At 49.5% G+C, this 22,960-nt stretch overlaps 1 protein-coding gene across 2 annotated transcripts in view; it reads right to left on the bottom strand.

The window, feature by feature from the left end:
* Positions 1-22,960, bottom strand: part of TYK2 (tyrosine kinase 2) — a 579,821-nt gene that overhangs the window by 335,887 nt on the left and 220,974 nt on the right. For both annotated transcript variants that reach the window (XM_069231824.1, XM_069231825.1), the window contains exon 2: positions 18,768-18,977. In XM_069231824.1, the coding sequence (XP_069087925.1) occupies positions 18,768-18,951 (184 nt within the window). In that variant the 5' untranslated portion in view covers positions 18,952-18,977. The remainder of the gene's footprint in view (positions 1-18,767; positions 18,978-22,960) is intronic.

Below are 22,960 nucleotides of genomic sequence, written 5' to 3'. Positions count from 1 at the left end.
TGGACATAGTGGGTCCACTGGAACCTCCCACAGCCTCAGGGAACCAGTATATCCTAGTGGTAGTGGATCATGCCACTAGGTTCCCTGAAGCAATTCCCCTTAGGTCCACTACTGCCCCTGCAGTAGCTAAAGCACTCATTGGTATATTTACCAGAGTGGGATTTCCTAAGGAGGTGGTGTCTGACAGGGGTACCAACTTCATGTCAGCATACCTGAAGCATATGTGGAATGAGTGTGGGGTGACTTACAAATTCACCACACCATACCATCCACAAACCAATGGTCTTGTAGAAAGATTTAACAAGACATTGAAAGGCATGATCATGGGGCTCCCTGAAAAGTTCAAAAGGAGATGGGATGTCCTCTTGCCATGTCTGCTTTTCGCCTACAGATAGGTGCCTCATAAGGGAGTAGGGTTTTCCCCCTTTGAACTTCTGTTTGGCCATCCTGTCAGGGGACCACTAGCTCTTGTAAAAGAAGGCTGGGAGAGACCTCTTCATGAGCCTAAACAAGATATAGTGGAGTATGTACTAGGCCTACGTTCAAGGATGGCAGAGTACATGGAAAAGGCAAGCAAAAACCTTGAGGCCAGCCAACAGCTCCAGAAGATGTGGTATGACCAAAAGGCTGCTATGGTTGAATTTCAGCCAGGGCAGAAAGTCTGGGTTCTGGAGCCTGTGTCTCCCAGGGCACTTCAGGACAGATGGAGTGGCCCTTACCCAGTGCTAGAAAGAGAGAGTCAGGTCACCTACCTGGTAGACCTAGGCACTAGCAGGACCCCCAATAGGGTGATCCATGTGAACCGCCTCAAACTCTTTCATGACAGGGCAGATGTGAATCTGTTGATGGTAACAGATGAGGACCAAGAAGCTGAGAGTGAAGCTTTCCCTCATTTCCTCTCCACAGACCCTAAAGATGGCTCAGTAGATGGAGTGATCTATTCAGACACCCTCTCTGGCCAACAGCAATCTGACTGTAAGAAAGTCTTACAGCAGTTTGCTGAGCTCTTTTCCCTAACCCCTGGTCAGACACACCTGTGTACCCATGATGTGGACACAGGAGACAGCATGCCTGTCATAAACAATATTTTCAGACAGTCTGACCAAGTTAAGGAAAGCATCAAAGTGGAAGTCCACAAGATGCTGGAATTGGGAGTCACTGAGCACTCTGACAGCCCCTGGGTTAGCCCAGTGGTCTTAGTCGCCAAACCTCATACCAAGGATGGTAAGAGAGAGATGAGGTTTTGTGTGGACTACAGAGGACTTAATTTTGTCACCAAGACAGATGCCCATCCCATTCCAAGGGCAGATGAATTCATTGACAAACTGGGTGCTGCCAGATACTTAAGTACCTTTGACTTGACAGCTGGGTACTGGTAAATCAAAATGGCACCAGGAGCAAAAGAAAAGACAGCATTCTCCACACCTGATGGGCATTATCAGTTTACTGTTATGCCCTTTGACTTAAAGAATGCCCCTGCCACCTTCCAAAGGTTGGTGAATCAAGTCCTTGCTGGCTTGGTGTCCTTTATTGCAGCTTATCTTGATATTGCTGTCTTTAGCTCCAGCTGGCAGGATCACCTGGTCCACCTGAAGAAGGTTTTGAAGGCCCTGCAAGCAGCCGACCTCTCTATCAAGGCATCCAAATGTCAGATAGGGCAGGGAATAGTGGTTTACTTGGGACACCTTGTAGGTGGGGCCAAGTTCAGCCACTCCAACCCAAGATCCAGACTATTCTGGACTGGGTAGCTCCAAAAACCCAGACTCAAGTCAGGGCATTCCCTGGCTTGACTGGATGCTACAAGAGGTTTGTGAAGGGATATGGATCAATAGTGACACCCCTCACAGAACTTACCTCCAAGAAAATGCCCAAGAAGGTAAACTGGACTGTAGAATGCCAAAAGGCCTTTGACACCCTGAAACAAGCTATGTGCACAGCACAGCACCAGTTCTAAAAGCTCCAGATTACTCCAAGCAGTTCATTGTGCAGACTGATGCCTCTGAGCATGGGATAGGGGCAGTTTTGTCCCAAACAAATGATGATGGCCTTGACCAGCCTGTTGCTTTCATTAGCAGGTGGTTACTCCCCAGGGAGCAGCGTTGGAGTGCCATTGAGAGGGAGGCTTTTGCTGTGGTTTGGTCCCTGAAGAAGCTGAGACCATACCTCTTTGGTACTCACTTTGTAGTTCAAACTGACCACAGACCTCTCAGATGGCTAATGCAAATGAAAGGTGAAAATCCAAAACTGTTGAGGTGGTCCATCTCCCTACAGGGAATGGACTTTATAGTGGAACTCAGACCTGGGACTGCCCATGCCAATGCAGATGGCCTTTCCAGGTTCTTCCACTTAGAAAATGAAGACTCTCTTGGGAAAGGTTAGTCTCATCCTCTTTCGTTTTGGGTGGGGGGGGGGGGGGGGGAGGGTTGTGTAAGGAAATGCCTCCTTGGCATGGTTACCCCCTGACTTTTTGCCTTTGCTGATGCCAAGTTATGATGTGAAAGTGTGCTGAGGCCTGCTAACCAGGCCCCAGCATCAGTGTTCTTTCCCTAAAACTGTACCTTTGTTTTCACAGATTGGCACACCCTGGCACCCAGGTAAGTCCCTTGTAACTGGTGCCCCCGGTACCAAGGGCCCTGATGCCAGGGAAGGTCTCGAAGGGCTGCAGCATGTCTTATGCCACCCTGGGGACCCCTCATTCAGCACAGACACACTGCTTGCCAGCTTGTGTGTGCTGGTGGGGAGAAAATGACTAAGTCGACATGGCACTCCCCTCAGGGTGCCATGCCAACCTCACACTGCCCATGGCATAGATAAGTCACCCCTCTAGCAGGCCTTACAGCCCTAAGGCAGGGTGCACTATACCATAGGTGAGTGCATAGGTGCATGAGCACTATGCCCCTACAGTGTCTAAGCAAAACCTTAGACATTGTAAGTGCAGGGTAGCCATAAGAGTATATGGTCTGGGAGTCTGTCATACACGAACTCCACAGCACCATAATGGCTACACTGAAAACTGGGAAGTTTGGTATCAAACTTCTCAGCACAATAAATGCACACTGATGCCAGTGTACATTTTATTGTGAAATATACCCCAGAGGGCATCTTAGAGATGCCCCCTGAAAACATACCCGACTTCCAGTGTGGGCTGACTAGTTTTGCCAGCCTGCCACACACCAGACATGTTGCTGGCCACATGGGGAGAGTGCCTTTGTCACTCTGTGGCTAGTAACAAAGCCTGTACTGGGTGGAGGTGCTTCTCACCTCCCCCTGCAGGAGCTGTAACACCTGGCGGTGAGCCTCAAAGGCTCACCCCCTTTGTTACAGCGCCACAGGGCATTCCAGCTAGTGGAGATGCCCGCCCCCTTCGGCCACGGCCTCACTTTTGGCGGCAAGGCCGGAGGAGATAATGAGAAAAACAAGGAGGAGTCACTGGCCATCTTGCAGATGGAGGATTCCCCCAATAGGATTAGGGATGTGCCCCCCTCCCCTTAGGGAGGAGGCACCAAGAGGGTGTAGCCACCCTCAGGGCTAGTAGCCATTGGCTACTAACCCCCCAGACCTAAACACACCCCTAAATTGAGTATTTAGGGGCCCCCAGAACCTAGGAAGATAGATTCCTGCAACCTAAGACGAAGAGGGACTGCTGACCTGAAGCCCTGCAGAGAAGACGGACACACCAACTGCTTTGGCCCCAGCCCTACCGGCCTGTCTCCCCACTTCAAGAGAAACTGCAACAGCGACGTGCTCCCCAGGGTCCAGCGACTTCTGAAGCCTCAGAGGACTACCCTGCATCTAAAAGGACCAAGAACTCCCGAGGACAGCGGCCCTGTTCCAAAGAAACCAAAACTTGCAACAAATAAACAACTTTAAAAGGACTCCACGTTTACCGCCGGAAGCGTGAGACTTTCCACTCTGCACCCGACGCCCCCGGCTCGACCTGCGGAGAAACACTACAGGGAGGACTCCCCGGCGACTGCGACCCTGTGAGTAGCCAGAGTTGACCCCCCTGAGCCCCCCCCAGTGACACCTTCAGAGGGAATCCAGAGGCTTCCCCTGATCGCGACTGCCTGCTTCCAAGAACCAGATGCCTGGTAAAGACACTGCACCCGCAGCCCCCAGGACCTGAAGGATCCGACCTCCACTGCAGGAGCGACCCCCAGGTGGCCCTCTCCCTTGCCCAGGTGGTGGCTACCCCGAGGAGCCCCCCCCCACCCTCCCTTGCCTGCCTGCTTCGCTGAAGAGACCCCTGGGTCTCCCATTGAAACCTATTGCAAACCCAACGCCTGTTTGCACTCTGCACCTGACCGCCCCCGTGCCTCTGAGGGTGTACTTTTTGTGCTGACTTGTGTGTCCCCCGGTACCCTACAAAACCCCCCTGGTCTGCCCTCTGAAGTCGCGGGTACTTACCTGCTGGCAGACTGGAACCGGGGCACCCCCTTCTCCATTGAAACCTATGCGTTTTGGGCACCACTTTGACCTCTGCACCTGACCGGCCCTGAGCTGCTGGTGTGGTAACTTTGGGGTTGTCCTGAACCCCCATCGGTGGGCTACCTTGGACCCAACTTTGAACCCTGTAGGTGGTTTACTTACCTGCAAAACTAACCAATACTTACCTCCCCCAGGAACTGTTGAAATTTGCACTGTCTAGTTTTAAAATAGCTTATTGCCATTTTTGCCAAAACTGTACATGCTATTTTGCTGATTCAAAGTTCCTATGATACCTAAGTGAAGTACCTTTCATTTGAAGTATCGATTGTAAATCTTGAACCTGTGGTTCTTAAAATAAACTAAGAAAAGATATTTTTCTATACAAAAACCTATTGGCCTGGAATTGTCTTTGAGTGTGTGTTCCTCATTTATTGCCTGTGTGTGTACAACAAATGCTTAACACTACCCTCTGATAAGCCTACTGCTCGACCACACTACCACAAAATAGAGCATTAGAATTATCTCTTTTTGCCACTATCTTACCTCTAAGGGGAACCCTTAGACTCTGTGCATGCTATTTCTTACTTTGAAATAGTAGATACAGAGCCAACATCCTACAGGGAGGAAATAAATGGGTGAGGCCTTTGAGGACTCTACTCACAATAGGAGGTTTAAAAAGTGAGGGCTGATCAGCTAACCTAAGAAAGGCCGAAATGGCAGATAAATACCCTTTAAGGGTGCTCAAAGCAGAGCCCTGCTGGGCCGAAGAAAGAATTAACAAAAGAACCCCCGATAGAGGGGCAGAAAGGGGATCAACAGATTTGTTGGTGCACCATGCCACAAATTTATTCCAACGACATGCGTATACAGTTTTGGAGGATGGACGCCTGGCTGCCAAGATAACATCGCAGACTTCGGGTGGAAGATAAAAAAAGTTGTCAACTGTCGCCACTCAATCTCCACGCATGAAGGCAGAGGTTGGGCAGGTTCAGTTGAAGAACCGTCCCCTGCTGCTGCGACAGAAGATCCGCCGGAAGAGGCAGTCTGAGTGGAGGATCGATGGACATGCTCAATAGCTCTGGATACCAGACTCCATGCCCAGTCCCTAGTCTGAAGGTGGGAAACGACTTTCTGGGGTGAGTCCGCCTTCAACAGCCAGTCTTCGAGGTATGGGAAAGACTGATACCCCAAGCCTGCACAGATGAGCTGCAACCACCGCCATCACTTTTGTGAACACCCGATGGGCGCTGGTAAGGCCGAAGAGAAGCACGGTAAACTGAAAGTGCTCGTGACCAACCACGAATCGTAGGTAACGTCGGTGGGCAGGCAGGATGGGGATGTGGAAATAAGCGTCCTGCAAGTCCAACCTACCAATCAGTCTCCTGGATCCAAGGCAGACAGAACCTAAGCCAGAGTGAGCATTTTGAATTTCTCCTTCTTGAGGAAGTAGTTTAGGTCCCGAAGGTCTAGGATAGAAAGTAAGCCCTTGTCCTTTTTCGGCACCAGAAAGTAGCGCAAATAACAACCACGACCTACTTCAGGCACAGGGACCGTCTCTATAGCTCCCTTCCTGGCAGAGACGCACCAAATGATCCTCTGGAAGGTGGCTGAAGGATGGAGGCATGGCTGGTGGAGCAGATTTGAAAGGGAGGGAGTAGCCCTTTCGAACGATCTGCAAAACTCACCTGTCTATAGTGATGGATTCCCAGATGGGTGGGTGATGGCACATCCTGCCGCCAACTGGATGGGAGTGAGGGTACGAACTAGGAGGGTTTGAAGGCTGCAGCGGTGGCAGAGATGGACTGGGCAGACCTCTGGTTCCCTGTGCCACGCCCAAGGGGGTTCCGTGTCCCCCGCCACGCAGAGGCTGGACAGCATGGGTGGCACAGTGGCTGGGTGGAGGACACAACAGGGAGCTCCTTCCATGGCCACGAAAGGGGCAAAAAAGCAGACTGTGGGGGGTCAGGGGCAGAGGAAAGACCAAGGGACCAAGCTGTAGCCCAGGAATCCTTGAATCTCTCCAAGGCTGAGTACGCTTTGTCTCCAAAGAGACGAGAGCCATCAAAGGGAATGTCCCCGAGGAACTGTTGGACAGCCCAAGGAAAAAACAGAAGTACGCACCCAGGCATAGCATCCCAAGGCCACTGTCGTAGCAACTGATCTGCCCAGAGAATCGGTCGTGTCCAGCCCACAACGGATTGTGAATTTCGCAGCATCTCTCCCATTGTTCACAGCTTGGGAGACAATAGCATGGGCCTCCTCCGGTATCTGCGGCAGTACTTGCGCAACTATATCCCACAAAGGCATGTGGTGTTAACAGACCGCAGCGCAAGACTGGAGGAAGAAAACAACTTCTTACCAAATTGTTCCAGCCTTTTTGATCCCCTATCCAGGGGTGCGGAAGGGAATGCACCTATAATAGAGGAAGCCTGGATGACATGACTCGGGCGTGGGGTGTTGGGACAGGAATCTAGGGTCATTCGGAGCGGGCCGATGGCAGCGTGCGATAGTCCTATTCACAAGAGCTCCTGTGTTGGGTTTGGACCAAGTACCCAAAAGGACATCGGCGAGGGCTTCATTAAATGGCAAAAGGGGTTCAGATGTGGAAGCCCCTGGCTGAAGCACCTCCGTCATCAGATTGGACATGACCTCTATAGTAGGAAGCTCAAGACCAAAGACCTCAGCTGCCCTACTGACCACCATAACATAAGTTGCTCCCTCCGCCGTAGCCACAGTGGGAGGAGACAGCATGCCAGCATCTGGAGAAGTATCCAGACCACTGGCGTCACCCAATTCCTGAGCCCAGGCCAAAGATGGCTCATCCTAGTATTCATGAGGGTCCAGGGACCCCTCCAATCTTTCCCCGAATTTGTACCCATAGGAAAAAAGGTCTGAATCCAACCTGGGGCGAATAGGCCCCATCGAAGACAAAGGGGGCGTCGGCTGATGCTGCTCCGACTCTTGAATCGTCGCGGATAAGGATCGGGTCGACATCGATAGTGGGCACTACTGACGTCGGAAGCGTCAATCAACCCGGCGCCGGGGAAGGTCTCAATGGTGCGACCGGTGCGGATCAGGAGGGGACCTCGGTGGCCGGAGCCGCCGACGTGGAACCCGAAGGCCCCTCAACCGAACCCCTTAGGCCCAAAGGCACCGTATCGGGGGTCGGTCCACCGAAAGATGAGACGCATGGCCTCATAGAATTCTTTCAGTTGGGCGGGGGTCGCCCCGGCTCCGGGAAACTCGGGGAACCGTGGAACGGACCCAGACCCAGGATCTGAGGACTGAGGCCTTCAGCCTCGACTCTCCCAGCGTCAGCCAAGCGATGGGGCAAAGTCGGAGAGCGATGGAACCCAGGGTCGGATTGGTAAGGCGGGCATTGGCCGATGGGCCAATGCCTAAGGGTGACCTGTGGGCCGTTTTTTTAGGGCCTCTGTTAACCAGCCCACAGCAAGCCAATTGCTTTATTCCTCCCCTGCCAGGCGATCATCACTTTTCAGGATATAATGTGTGAGGGAGGGGTTAGGCTAAGGTGGCCTCGCTGGAGGCCAGGTGTTGCTCTTGCACTCCGGCTATTCTCACCTTGGGCCTCCTGCAGGACAGCCATGCCCAAAAGCAATCTCTTTTTTCTCAGACCCCCCATCCCCACTGGGCCATTACAAACAGGACATGGCGGTATGCAGGGCCTCCCTGGGGGAGAGGGGACAGGCAGGTGATTTTGTGACCATTGGATCATTTTCACCTCAGCCCCGTAGAGACGCAGCAATGTGCTTTTCTTAACCCCTCCCCTGCCAGGCGTTCGCCCTATGATTATGGTGGGTTGGAAGGAGGTGACGCTGGGCGAGGTGATTTGGTGGCCTTTGACCTCCACCATTCTGTTGTTTGGCCAATAGCAGCTGCGTGCTTCGCCTGACCCCACCCCTATCACATTTCTCTATAAATTTGTCGAGTGAGACTAAGTAAACAGTATTTCATGAAAGGGCGCTGTCCAGGAATGTGGGCCACTTTTTTGGTTCTGCCGGGCCTAATTATAATCCCAATCCGACCTTGATGGGACCTCTTCAACAACTTCTTTTTCTTACCTGCACCTGAAGATTTAGAAGACGACGAGTGGTGATGGCTCCGCGAAGATCTTGAGGCCTTCGTCTCGATCAAGACCGTGACTTACGCGGAGTTGAGTGCCGGGCCACCATGAGTTTGAGGGTCCGCTCCCTCAAGGCCTTCGGGTGCATGGCCCGGCACTCGGAGCATGACTTCGGGTCGTGGTTGCGCTACAGACACCACAAACATACCTGAAGTGGGTCTGTCACCGACATCATGCGCTGACAGTCCTCGCACGGCTTGAAACCGGTCTTCAGGGACATCCTCAACGCACCAAATAACTCACTCAAAAACTTAACAAAACGGTCGAAGTCAGTCAGAAAGAGACCAGGGTAGCTCTCTCCGGATCAACGCGTGGCGCGGAAAGAAAAGAACTGACATCAGTGCGTGAATGTGGCGTCTATGTACTACTCCGACGTCATTATGGTGACTACGACGCCTGCGTAGTTGACCAAAGCCACCTACTGACGTGCAAGGGTATTGCTCGAAGAAAAATCTCTGGTTCCAGTCTGACGCCTGGAGGAAATTCTAAGGTAAGGAATCTGCAACTAGAAGTCTATCAGATTGGGGTGTATGCTTGGCTCTCTGCTGCCTCCAGGGACGACTCCCACTTTGTTTGAATGCTCTTAGGTTGGTTACTAGGGGAGAGGGGTTGATGCACTCAACCAAGTCTGGGGGTTGGAGTGGGCGGGGGGCAGGTTTTGTTAAGGGCTTCTGCTGGTATGCTTTGTGTTTCTCTGAGCCAATTTCCCATTAGCACACAACTGTATACATCACACTTGGACTAGCAACCTTCTACACCACGTGCACATTTGGACCAAGACTGGTCGGCACACTACCCTCCAAGCTGTCCTCCCCCAATAGCGTGATGACCACAACTGCATGCCTGACCTGGAACATTCGTAGACTGAATGACCAGCAAAAGGCCAGATTGATACACACTTATCTCAACAGACAACATATAGATATCTGTTACCACCAATACCTCTACTTCACTCATTCAAAGGCACCCCATCTACATGTGGGTTGGTGTACGGAAATACATGTATCTCTCTACCCTAATTATGCTAAGGGCACCGCCATACTCCTGCACAAAGGCCTCCCCCGGCACTTAACACAGTCTATTTGCGTCACCGCTGGGCATTCAGTCCTCATCGCTCGCACGCTCAACAGATTTCCAGTCATTCATGCCTCTATCTACGGCCCAAATGTCAAAGGCCCAAACAGTTTTCGCACATGTGTGGCGGCTGATAGCGGGCTTGAGTCGAGGTTCAGTGATATGGGCGGCAACTCCAATGTAGTGCTTGACCCCAACGTGGACTGCTCAGGGGCCCTCCGACGACCCAACCCTAATGCGGCTGCACAGTTCCATACCTTGATGAGAAAACTGCTTGACTGACGTTTGGCAGCTACAGCATGATAGCAACAAGGAGGGCACCTGTATCTCAACTGCGCAAGACACATGGTCGCAAATCGACTACTGGCTACTTACCAGAGATGCTCTTACCTGGACCATCTTGGTGACAAACTTACACTCTTCGATCACGCACCAGTGCTGCTGGAACTTCCCTGCTCCTGGGCCTTTACCTGGCGCCTAGCTACAGGGGCACTGCACAATGGTGTTTTCATAGACGAGCTACGCACGGCCATCTCAAACTATTTTGCTATCAATGTTGGGTCTGTCTCCTCCCAGTCAACGCTATGGGAGGGTTTCAAAGTGGCTGTCTGGGGTGCATGCATCGCAAAACAGGCGGGCATACTCAAAGCGATCCGGGCACAACGGGCTAGACTCTAGGACGAATTTAGGTCTCTCGAATCAGAATACTTCGCCACCAAGAACCTTCTGCTATGGCGAATATTTGCAAAAAACTATTGGATTACGATAAAGCGACCCTGCGGGAAACTAAACATTTGCACTTTGAAGTGACTGTGCGTCGCTATGGTTAGTGCAACTGCCCTGGTATGACACTGACTATCCTGTTCCAAAGGCCGCGGTCTACAAAACTGAACTACTAGTCTAGCATCAGGACCGGCAATGCTGCCCTGCCGGCCTGCTCCATGCAATGACCTCTTTCTGCATCTGACTCAATAGTGCTACCCCGATGCCAAACTCAGAGGACTTGACAACTTACTTTGACACCATCCAGTTGCTCTGGCTTGGCCAGGTGCATTGCCTCTACCTAGATTGCCCCTTTACAGAGGAGGAAGTGCTCCAGGTCATACAGAGCCTCCCCTAGCGACAAAGTGCCTGAACTTGATGGTCTCACCACTTACTTCTATAAGGAGTACGCAGGCTTCTTGACCCTGCACCTCCTAGAGATGTATCATAATGCCCTGAAGTCAAGGGAGAGGTCACTGTCACTCCTGGAGGTGGTAATCTTAAACCAGAAAAGCCGGCGAACAAATCATACTCGTACCAGCCACTCTCCATTATCAATGTGGATAATAACATTTTTGCCAAATTACTGGCAAACCGCCTGCTCCTTGTGCTGCAGAATATGGTTCACCTTGACCAGTCTGTTTGTGCCAAGACGATCCACTGCACACAGCCTGCGCACGATGTTTGCCCTTATGAACTCCGTGAACCACCAGCTTTCAGCAGTGGCTGCTTTACTGGACGCCACAAAGGCATTTGACTCGCTACAGTGGCCCTTTCTATTTCCCCTTCTCGCACGCCCTGGACTTGGCCCACAATTTCTGAGCTTGATTCGGCTTTTATACACCTCCCTAATGGCTAGACTATGATTAAATGGTGTGATCGCATACCCATCTCAGTTGCGTACGGCACAAGCAGGGGTGTTTGTTATTCCCAATACTTTTCACAGTTGGGATGGAGCCACTGGCTGCCCAACTACGGCAACCCCATGTTCACTGGGGGCTCCACTTTACATGCACAATATTGGTATCCATGTATGCAGATGACATCACGCTGTATATCCGAGAACCCCCAAACCAATCTAGAACCGGTCATTTGCGAAGTCCTCTGCTTTAGTGGCTATATGGATTCTAGAGTAAACTGGGCCAAATCCATCTTCTTCCCTCTCACTGAGGGTACGCAGCCGCTCAAATCAGAATACCCATTGCAGTGGGCCTTGGAGCCGGTGTGCTACTTAGGGATTTGGCTCAGTCAAGACCTTGGAAAGATTTGGCAAGATAAATATGTTAATGTCATGATGTGGTTGCGGAAGCAAATTCAGCTTGGGGTAGGCTGCAGTTGTCCCTCACGGATCAGATCGTGATTCCAAAAGTGGTTGGGCTGCCTAAGTTTCTACACCTATTCCTCAATATCCCGCTCCTACTCACCTCCAATCTGGTGTCCCTGGTCTGGGCTGTAAAACAACCGAGAATCACAAGGGAGACGCTCTGACTAAAATTCTAGCGGGGAGGCCTCCATGCACCAGACATGACAGGCTATGCCCTATGCGCTCTTCACTTCTGGCCCTTCCCTATTTGTTTTCAAACAAAGGAAAAAGCGGCAAAGGGAAGAAGGTTTATAGGACTGGGTGCTCACAGTTAATCACCAAGTTATTTTATGAGTCAATCAATTGTAAGCACGGTGCTCCAGGCAGAAGGACCCTCCCCACTCCTCCAATGTTTCTCAACGAAAAACACAACATAATCAACAAATGTCAAGGCACCCGTTAATTAAAAAGAAGTCAAAAGTCCATGTTCGTATACAGTAAAGTTCTCTTCCAAGCAATCAGTTACAATGCAGACCAAGAAAAGTTAGCATGACAGACGTTGACACGCCGACCAGGGAGTGGGATTTAGCTCTCTGGACACGATATTTTGTGTCCTCCAGTTACCCTAGAGATAAGGAGTTGTATTTACACACACCCCGTACATACATATGCTGATTCAATACTACAGTGTTTATTACTTGATTTGTAGCTTTTGCGACTACTAGGAGAGTAATTAAAGCTCTTTTCAAATCGTCATTAACTCTGCCCAAACACTCTGTTGAGCCCTGAGGAAGTAATTGAGATTATTTTCTCTTAAGACGAAACAAGTGTTGGCTGTTGTCTGTTTTACCAGTATATGAATATCACACCTCAAGAATAAATTGGATTCATGCTAACTTTTCTCGGCCTGCATTGTACCGGATTGCTTGGAAGAGAACTTTACTGTATATGAACATTGACTTTTGACTTCTTTTTAATTCACGAGTGCCTTGACATTTGTTGACCTACTTGTTTTCAAACCCACATGGCAGTGGAGGCAGCCTTAGCAGGTCCATGCCCACTGTCTGCTGTGGTTTATCAGCCCTAAAGGCCCACGTGGACTGGAATAAACACAGTGGAGTGTGTGCGGTGGGCTTGGAACGGTATGCGGTGCCATGCACAATTGCCCTGCCTCTACACCCCCTCTGCCGTCCTCACACCCCTCAGATACAAACGCTCCAAGGAGATGGCGCTAAAGTGAGCACACAGACATCTATGTCACATTTACTGACATCTATCAAGACGGACAATACTTGCCACCCCCAATACCACCGTCCTAGACATCTTGCTATATCACCAGTTGGGTCCTACCTGCTGTGCTCTGCACCCCATGTTCCCTGTGGCACAGCCCACGCTTTACGCACTTCAACATCTGCTAACAACTGCCTCATCCCGTAAACTAACTACAGGTGGAGTCTCATTTATTTCTAATTTCTAAATAAGCTATACTGAACCCTACCTCAATTATTGCCCATGGGGTTGAAGGACGAGGCTCGCTGTCTGCACTGCTCAGAGCCGCAAGCCTCCTTCCTCCATCTCGCTTGGAAGTGTCCACTAGTGGCGGGATATTGTTCTGAGGGGTATTCCATACTGTATAAGATTTTGAGCCATCCGTTCCCACAGACTCTGCTAGTTGGACTCCAGGGCTAGGTCAAAGTTGTCCCCTCTGGACTCCAACGCCCTACAGTTATGCTCCTGCTACTAGACAAAGGACGAGTTGCTATACACTGGGGCAGGCATCCTGCACCTAAAGCCGGTGCCTGACTGAAAGACGTGGTCTTTTGTCAAGAACAACTATCTACATACTGGGACCTGATGCCAAGGAGATCCCGCCCGAAAGACATTTGGGAGAAATTGCCAACCTACCTTAGACAAAGAGACGTCCTCTCTCCTTCACCTGTGACGAGGAGACATTTGCCCATCACATCCCCTCCTGACAGATCAGACGAGGTGCCGTCCGTGATGGCATGTGTGCAGGTACGTGGTTGGCCATCTTTTCATGTTTTTTGTAAATCGTTATTGCAAAAAGCATTACAAGCTGGCAGTGACTGCATATGCATTCGTGAAGACGCATGAGCAGGCCATCTTGAATGGTTAGAATTCTCCAAAAGTTGTCATTTACACCCTGAAGAATTTCTCAGGAAATGAGGTTATCAATTGTCTGGAGTAGATTATATTTTAGAAGTGAAAGTGTCACCATAAAGTACATGTTGAGATGATGAACGATAGAGGTCACCCGTATGTATGGAGTATATGTCCCTAAAGTAAACACTCACCCAGAAATAAAAATACTTATGGTTAAAGCTCTGTATTAATGGTGGCTTTTGTTTGATGTAAGCAAGGATGTATGGAGGAAACTAAAGGAAAGAAGTGGAAAAAGAAACAAGCCCTGTTTAAGCCAGTAGGTCTGACTATTATGTGGAAAAGAATACAACCACTCCTGCACACATGCTAAGGTGGTTGTAGTAAAGATGTAGTCAAAGGCTTGTACTGGAGTCCTGATAAAACATTTTTTTTAAAGAGCTACTGCAATTAAAAAACAAGCATGGGAAAATCAATGGTCTTGCTACGAGAAAGGGATTGTCTTTGTCATTTTTTTTTCACATATTGCACAGTAACACATCTGCTATGAGCCAAAGCAGAAAGTTTTAAAAAGTGCTAACACCGTGACATAGTGCCTTTTTTCAAAATTGCTTGTGGGGAGGGCGGCTACATGGAAAAGAAGGGTGCGGGTGGGGGGGACAGACACGAACAAGGTGTAAACAAGGCAGGGTGTGGAAAAATAGCGATTTGACAGACAACACATGGTGAAGGAACAGGGCGCAGTACCGAGAGAGGGGGCTGGAAGTGACACGGATGGAGGGAGAAGGGCAGGGGGCGACTAAGGGTGGGTGGGTGAGTAAGGGGCGACTGACAACAGAGGGTGGCAGGTTGGGGCTGGGAGCAAGCACAAGAGAAACAGAGGTTGAGAGGGGCTGGGGGCAAGCTGACAGAAGTGGGTGGAAGGGGACAAGAGGATGACAATGGAGAGCCGAAGCGAGGATGGGGCAAGCAGGACAAGGACGGTCTGAGGGTGAGAGGAACATAGAGCAGTGGTTAGTACTCAAGGGAAACATCTCAGAATGACGCACTCTCCAAGAGTGCTTAAAGACAAAGAAAAAAAGTAGTGTCTAAAAAAATGAGCAGTGGGAGGACACTAGTAAAGCATCCATGCTTCAGGAGAGAAACAAACTATGATAATGACCATGAACCCAACCAAAGTCAAGGAACGGTTGACCACAGAGCCCTCAACTGTCTAGACGAGACTTAAAAATACAAAAAGGATAGCTTTCTGAATACAATGCATGCACGGGATACAAACTCAATGGGAATATTTGTAAGATGAAAAAACAGCGTTTCATGCTTTGCTATTCAAGCACTTCAGAAGAGGAGGTATAACACACCACAAAGCCCTTAACATGAGATGAGAGACTAACAATCCTCTAGGCGAAGCCAAAGCCTGCTTTCTGTGTATTTTAAAGAACTAATAAAAGTGAGCCTGCACTCGTTTGCGCTGTCAAGCCAAACCTAAAAAAGCATTAGCAAAGCCAACAGGTCTTGCCTTTAGAACCTATTGCACTTGCAAATAACTTTTGGCAAAATCGTACACCATCGGCAAGATGCTACACAGCACGGCCAAAAAAGAAAGAGGAAAAGACGCATGATGAGGTGGCCATGTCATTTTATGTGTGGAAGCATTCATGATGCCATGTGCGTGTGCATGCATCATTGCGTATGTTCACCTACAAAATGATGCAGCACAATTGTGAGACATCTTTAGCTAAGAGTGCACTTAGGACCCTTCCATTGCTTACCACTAGCGCCCTTCATTGTCACTCATTTGCTTGCTCCTTATTTGCTAGCGTGTGGGCTTTTTTCCTCTTCGTCTTTGTCCCTCCCCTAGAATGTCTGCATTACTGTGTCCTTGAACTGCCTGCTTCTCAGATGCTATTTCTTTCCCGTTTAAGCATTCTGCAGGCATTTTACAGGTACAGGTGCTTTCCAGTTGTCTCGGTAGTGTGCATCTCTTTCCTTTTGTGTGCTGCACTCTCTCACCAGTGTGCTTCATTCCTGCTTGCCTTTGATACGTTTACCCTCATGTTTTTCCACCACCTGTGTTGCTTTCTTGCCTGTGTGATTCTACCCTTCCGACCTCCAAATGCTCCAACTTGCCCATTGGCTTTTCGCCCCGCTCTCCATCCTCAAGGTTGCTTTCCCTCTCTGTTTGCGCCCTTCATGTTGCTTCCCCCCACCCGTAACCTCAGTATTGCTTCTGGAGCACCGGTGTTGCTTCAAACGTCATTCCCCTTGCTCACAGTGTTTGCTTCTGCCCCACCCTCTTCAAAAGTTGCTTTCCTCTACTCACTTTTTTAAATAGGCCAAATGTAGTTGGATTGGCAATTAAAAGGAAACAAGTACTGGCAAAGTCAATAGGTCTCACTTCTAAGTGAGCTATTGGCTTTAGCAATCTGTTTTAACTATGCTGTATACCAGTGTGGTTGCTGTTTGCATGGTTACAAGTTCGAGAGATGGGGTGGAGTGGAGTTGGGTACCGCTAAGCGGGGAAGAGTACAGTAAATTAAAGCGGGAAGATTGGGATGCAGTGGAGTGGGGTAGATTGTAGTGGAGTTAAGTGGTGTAGACTAGATTACAGTGGGGTTGACTGGAGTTAGGAGTGGCAGATTGGAGTGGGGGGGAGTAGAGTGGGGCAGACTGGAGTTGCAAAGGGTTGAGTGGAGTGGGATTGATTGGCGTGGGGTAGACTGAAGTGGGGTAGGTTAGAGTTGGGTAGGTTAGAGTGGGGTGGATTGGGGTGGGGTAGACCGAGGTAGAGTGGAGTGGAGTACACTGGAGTAGAGTGAAGTGGGGTAGCTGGGAGTGAAGCTGCGTAGAGTAGGCTGGGGTACTTTGAAGTGGGATAGATTTGAGTTGATAGCTTTTGGTAGTGTGGGGAAGACTGAGATAGAGAGAAGTGGGGTGGGGAAGACTGGCGTAAATTGGAGTGGGTGAGACTGGAGTGGGGTAGATTGGAGAGGCGTGGGTGAGATTGGAGTGGGGTAGACTGGACAGGCGTGGGTTGGGTGGAGTGGAGTCAGGTAGATTAGGTTGGGGTGGATTGGAGTGTGGTAGACAGGAATGGATTGGGGTAGATTTGAGTAGAAAGGGATACATTGGGTTACATTGACGTGGGATACCTTGGAGTGAGGGTTGACTGGCGTATGTTGGAAAGGAATAGATTGGAGTGGATTAGGGTAGATTGCAGTGCGGTACATTGGAGTGGGGCAGACTGGGGTAGATTGGGGTGGAGTAGTTTCAAGTGGGATTGATGTCAGTGGAGTTGGGTAGACTGGAGTATATCGGAGTGGAATGGATAGGAGTGGAGTGGGGCAGATCGCAGTGCGGTACATTGGAATGTGGTAGATTCCAGCAGTGGTTTGGGGTAGACAGGAGTGGGGTGGACTGAGATGGATTGGAATGGATTGGGGTGGAGGGGAATAGATTGGGGTGGGGTAGATTTGGGTGGATGGAGTGGAAGGGTGTGGGGTAGACTTGGTAAAGTGGGGTGAGGTGGAGTGGAGTAGACTGTGGTGGATTAGACTGGAAGACTGGTGGAGAAGACTGGAGTGGGGGTAGATTGTGATAGATCGGAGTAGGGTATGTTGGAGTGGAGTAGATTGGGGTGGAGTGGGATAGAGTGCAGACTGGAGTCGAGTGGGGTAGACTGGAGTGGGGTGAGGTGGGGTAGTTTGTGGTAGAGTGAAGTGAGGTAGATTGGGGTGGAGTGGGGTAGACTGGGGTGAGGTGGGGTAGATTGGGTTAAAGTGGAGTGGGGTTGATTGGTGGGGAGAGTGGAGAGGGCTAGACTACCGTAAAGTGGGGTAGACTGTAGTGGAGCAGGGAGAGTAGTTAGACTGAGCTGAGTGGGGTAGACTGGAGTGGATTAGTTGAGAATGGAGTGCAAAGGGGTACGCTTGAGTGGAGTGGGGTAGACTGGAGTAGGGTAGATGGGGTGGACTGGGGTAGAGTTGAGAGGGGTAGACTGTGGTAGAGTGCAGTAGGGTAGATTAGGGTAGACTAGAGTGGGGTAGCTAGGAGCAGGTTAGAGTGGAGTGGACTAGGGTAGACAGTGTGGAGTGGGGTGGATTAGATTGCAACACGAAAGACAGCATTGCGGAGTGTGGGGTGGATATTTGGTAAGGGGTGGGGAGAAGTACATATGGGGAAAAAAAAATGGAAAAACGATGCACTCTCATGGAGTGTTAAGCAAACTGAAAAATAGCTCCCTAAATGTGAGTAGAAGAAAGATAGAAACCAGCCAGCCAGAGAGATGGTAAAGAGGCTATGCTCCAGAGGAGAGACAAACACAAGAAGGAAAAGCTGAGAAAAATAAGCCATTAAATAAGAATATAGCAAGTGAGAGCAACAATAAAGCTAACCAATGGGGAAGCAATGGGCAGACTGTACGTCCCTTTAAGTACTTGGTAAACCCACAAGAGATTTGTTGCAACCAGAGGGCTTGTGCAGTCAGACAGGCTCGACCTAAAAACAGCCACTCCGCTAGGGTTCATGGCAATGGAAGGATCACAAGTATTTGAAAAAAAGGATACTAAAAAAACTGCTGCCTGCAATTTTCCCAAAATACAAAAAAGGACGATTTGAGTATGTTTCCAGTTGGTTGATAAACACTGAGCTGAAAACCCCATCCTCTGCCCCCAAGATAATCACTTCATCAACCAAGTACCCAGGATAGCAACAATATGTAGTTTAAACATAGAATACGCTGCCATATATAAGTCCAACATCAGATTTATCCAAGTAAAGAGAGGAGAGAAAAGGCTTTCTCCAGTCGGCACTAGGATCAGAGTGCCAGAACAGCACTGTGCATAGTATCAATGTTTAAGAAATTATCAGTCCATTAAGATCCGGACTATAAAGTGTAACAGATTCAAGATATTCAGATTACCCCTACTCGCTTACCTATTTTCTGCGAGACTTCAATGCAGAGATCCTCAGCGGTCTTCAACCCTTGTGTGTACCGGAGATACTGGTCTTCATCACTACTCGAGTAGAACCTTACATTCAGCCCTCCACTGCCTGCAATGAACTGACAGCCCTCCATATCCGAGTCGCTGTGCTTCACCGCAGAATGGCACAGTGGCATGTTCTAGACGTTTTCAATTTGCTCTGCTGCAAGATAGAAGAATTACAGCAGGAATATTAGATATCTGGTGATTTTTACTAGAAGTTAACAAGCATAAGTCTAAAAAGGCAAAATGAATAAAAAAATGTAAGATGAAGACTAAGCTCAAGCTGTGAGTAAATGAAAACACGCCCACATATCAGTTCGCTGTCCGTGGTAAGGTGATAGATTGGATCACATCCAGCTAGTATTTGTATTGTCAAAAAAGGAAGAGTTAGAGGAGGGAGGAGACGTGTTGTGCAACTGGGATACTGTTGCTTACACACGCGTGCACTAATATGGAGTCAACACCTATTTGTCAGTCCAACACAATCTACACTTTGAATGGGCCACAATACTAGCGCCTTAGTGTCACATTTATCACTATGCTCTTCTGTGCAAGCAGTCGTCGATGCGGTGTGTCTTCACCAATGTTAAGTACTGTAAAAGGGCCGGAAAGCAGACCCCAAACAGTTCTTTCTCACGTCAGTCAACCAAATTGTGGAACTCCCCTTCAGCACATATTCAAAAATATGATGAGCACAGCATCATCCTGAGGGTGATTAAAACTTCACTATTACAAGACAATTCCTTAAAGAGGATTCTGGCTGCTTTCCAGTCTATTGTTTAATCCAGACTGATTCCCAATGCACTTTTCTTCTCACAACTCCGAGGCACTAATATGTTTAGAAGCAATATGAGTAAAGCACCTTGCTAGCGCTTGTGCATAGGACCCAAATCTTCCCATATGTAGGTGCAGCTGTAAATATGCACAGCTCCATCCACACAGCAAGCTGAAACCTTTACCAAATTGAAGATCACCTTCCGAACCCATCAGGCCTAGGGTGCAGCAGCAAGTTCATTGTTGCATGATCGAAGCACATATCTGGCTTTTGCATAACGAAAAAAATACTTTCAATATAGCACAAACTTAAAACATCTGTCTCTTCTGCTCACACGAGCACCAACTTACAAATCCTAAAGGACAGAAGCGGCTTCTCCGCTATGGCGGAGGAGCATCACCCACCCTTCCACCACCCTCCGCCAGCAGCAGCAAAACTTTTACAGCAAAAACATAATATGCCCATTATGTTTTTTACTGTAAAAGGGGCGGGGCCATGGGCGTGACAGGGCTGAACATCATTGTTTGGCCAGCCGCCTCGGGCCGGACAAACATACATTTGCACTAGGCTCTCTCCAACCCAGCAACGCAGTGCGTTGTTGGAGAGAGCAGGCAGAGGCTCCCATTCCCTGGCTGGGCACCCCATACAATCCTAACAATGCTTTCATGCTGTTGGCAGCATGAAAGCAGCGTTAGGATTGGACGGAGGGATGGCTGGGAGCCTGTGCCTGCAGCAGAGGAGCGGCGGGGTGGTGGCGTGTCAAAAAAGATGAGTTTTATTATTAATTTTTGTCACTTCCCTCCTCCCCTGCCATGCACCCAGCCACCCCGCCCCTTTTCCCTCCCGTGAGCTGAGACTGACTAGCAGACTATAAGTATGGTAGCTATACCAATGCCGAACAAAATGGTGGAGGCTATGGACAGGTTAGCTCTGAAATCCGTATTCGTGTTTGTGCTCTCTTCAAACATCATCCCATCTGAAAGTAATTTAGGTACCATTTCGATGACCAATTTAAGAAAAAGTGACTTTGGCAGGAGACACCGTACTCAAGGGGAAACCTTCCCTGCACTTGACAGTTGGAGCTTTCAGATATGCCCTCTTGAAGACAGGCTACACTCAACCACTATTCTCAAATTTCGCTCTTATCTTCTTAATTTCGGAGCATTAGAAACAGCCGGTGCCCCTGGTGCAGGCCCCCTCCCTCCTCTAATCAATGCCTTTCAGAGTAAACTGAACACACAGCTATGAACTACTAAAATAAAAGAGTAGGAACAATTGCACCCTTTTATGTGAAAATTGTCTCTGGTTGAACAGAAGTGCCCGTGATGCGCTCCATTCCTCAATGTGTCTTATTAGGGGAAAAAAATAAAATAAAAAGAGTTCATCAATGTGCCTCACAAGGGATGAAAAAAGGAGCTCTAACCAATGGAAAGTCCCAATTTTTCGCTTTCATGGTGTATGATCTTTGGATCCCTGCTGTGACAAGAGCCTCTCTGAACCTCGCCTACTTCTTTCTGCCTGTAAAATTGGATTACAAGCTACAACACATAGTTCCTACCTTTTAATGTAAGGCCAGCTTCCTTCCGGTGGACAGCTACAGAAAGGGGCTCTGAGTAAGCTGCAGGTCACATATATAGAGTGCATGCGCACTGTACATGTGTATATGGATTAGGCAAATCTGAAACCACTAGGAAAGCAGAATGCAATATTCTCTTGTTGTGCACGTAACAGCGAGCACACTGAAGACACGCAGTGTATTTGCAGTTGGGTCTCTCCTGTAGCATCCGTTGAACATGTGCGAAATTCTCAATTTCACCCTATAAACAGCAAGAAGAACCTCTTTGAACAACTCAAAATGTACATCTCCATTTTATGTCTCAGCTTCAGACAGCTTCGCTATCTGCGAGACCTACTGCCACCAATAATTTAAATAATAGGGTGGGCTCTGAGTCAAAGCCCTGTTCGTGATTTGCTGGCTTTCTTGCCCCCGCTATGGATTTGGATGTTTTCCTGTTTATTTGTGTGTTTGATCCCCAATAGGAGTATTTTGGTGTCACCATCTTTTGATCGCTTGTAAAGTTTTAATGTAGGTTTGTAGGAAGCGGGCTCTTTATATACTATATCAAAATGAAAAATAGTGTGCACAGGGTCCAGCGGCTTCCCATAGGCTTACCACCAGCAACACGGGACGGCCGGTACAGCGGTCAAGCTTGAGGTCGATTTAACATGGGCTCCTATGGAGACTGGGGGCACTCAAGAGTCAGGCCTGCTTGCAGTACCCGTGCCTCCAGAGGGCAGACCTGTGGGTTTAGAGGAGCACCACTGGGGGGGATGGTGGGACTGGTCTGCACTAAACACACACTGAGCGGCGCAGGGTGCAAAGACAGCATCGGGCTCCCATTGCTTTCCTATTGGAGGAAACTGAGGGTCACAAAGATGCTGCAGCTGAAGTCTTTCGGGGGTGGGAGGAGGTTCCGGGAAACCAAAGGCTGGACAAGGAGGGCCGCCTGCTGGATGTTGCTGCACCGAAGGTTTAATTCGCTAAGGCAGGGGGCTGCAAGTGCAGGGGTACCTTTTGCCACCAGGAATCTTCATTCGGATCTGTCGTGGTCAGGGGGGGTCCTCCAGATTCAGGCTGCAGGCATCGTCGTGTTGGACAGGAGGAGTCAATCCAGGGTGGGCACATGCTCACCTGTGGAGCAGCTCTAGTTGGTTGGGCCACCTGGACACGGGCTGTGGGCGTAGGATGCAGAGTGGACAGGACTCGTAGATCCGGGACGGTTCTGTAGTCCTTGGATGGAGTTTCTTGGATGGGGCCGCTGTACACGGGAAGTCTTGGTCCTCTGTGATGCAAGCAGTCCTCTGGAAGCTTTTTAAGAGGTCGCTGGTCCTGGAGGATGCGTTGCCTTTTTTTAGCAGGGCTTTAGAAGCTGGAGGCAGGCCGGTAGGGCTGGGGCCAAGTCAGTTTGCATCTTCAGTCTTCTCTGGTGGGGTTCAGCTTAACAGTCCTCCTTCTTTCTTCCTGTGAGGTCGCCAAGAATCTGGCGAGCTAGTTACAGGGGAACCCTTAAATCCTGGATTTAGGGTGTTACAGGGGTCAAAGAGCAGCAGACAATGGCTACTGTCTCTGAGGGTGGCTAAACCTTTCCTCTGTCCACTCCCGTTGGGGAGGGGAACAGAGACCTAACCCTATCGGCCCTTGCCCTCCACACTAAGATGGAGGATTTTGCAGGCAGGGGTCACCTTAGCTCTGGACACCTTAGGGGTGGTCACTCCTCCTGGTTTTCCCTAATGTTCCTACTGGACTTGCCACCAAAAATGGAGCTTTGTCCAGGGGTGGGCAACCCCACTAGCTGGAGTGGAGTGCC

The sequence above is a fragment of the Pleurodeles waltl genome, chromosome 4_2 (assembly GCF_031143425.1).
Source record: "Pleurodeles waltl isolate 20211129_DDA chromosome 4_2, aPleWal1.hap1.20221129, whole genome shotgun sequence".
In the NCBI taxonomy this organism is placed as follows: Eukaryota; Metazoa; Chordata; class Amphibia; order Caudata; family Salamandridae; genus Pleurodeles; species Pleurodeles waltl.
This window is presented reverse-complemented; position numbering and strand designations above follow the sequence as displayed.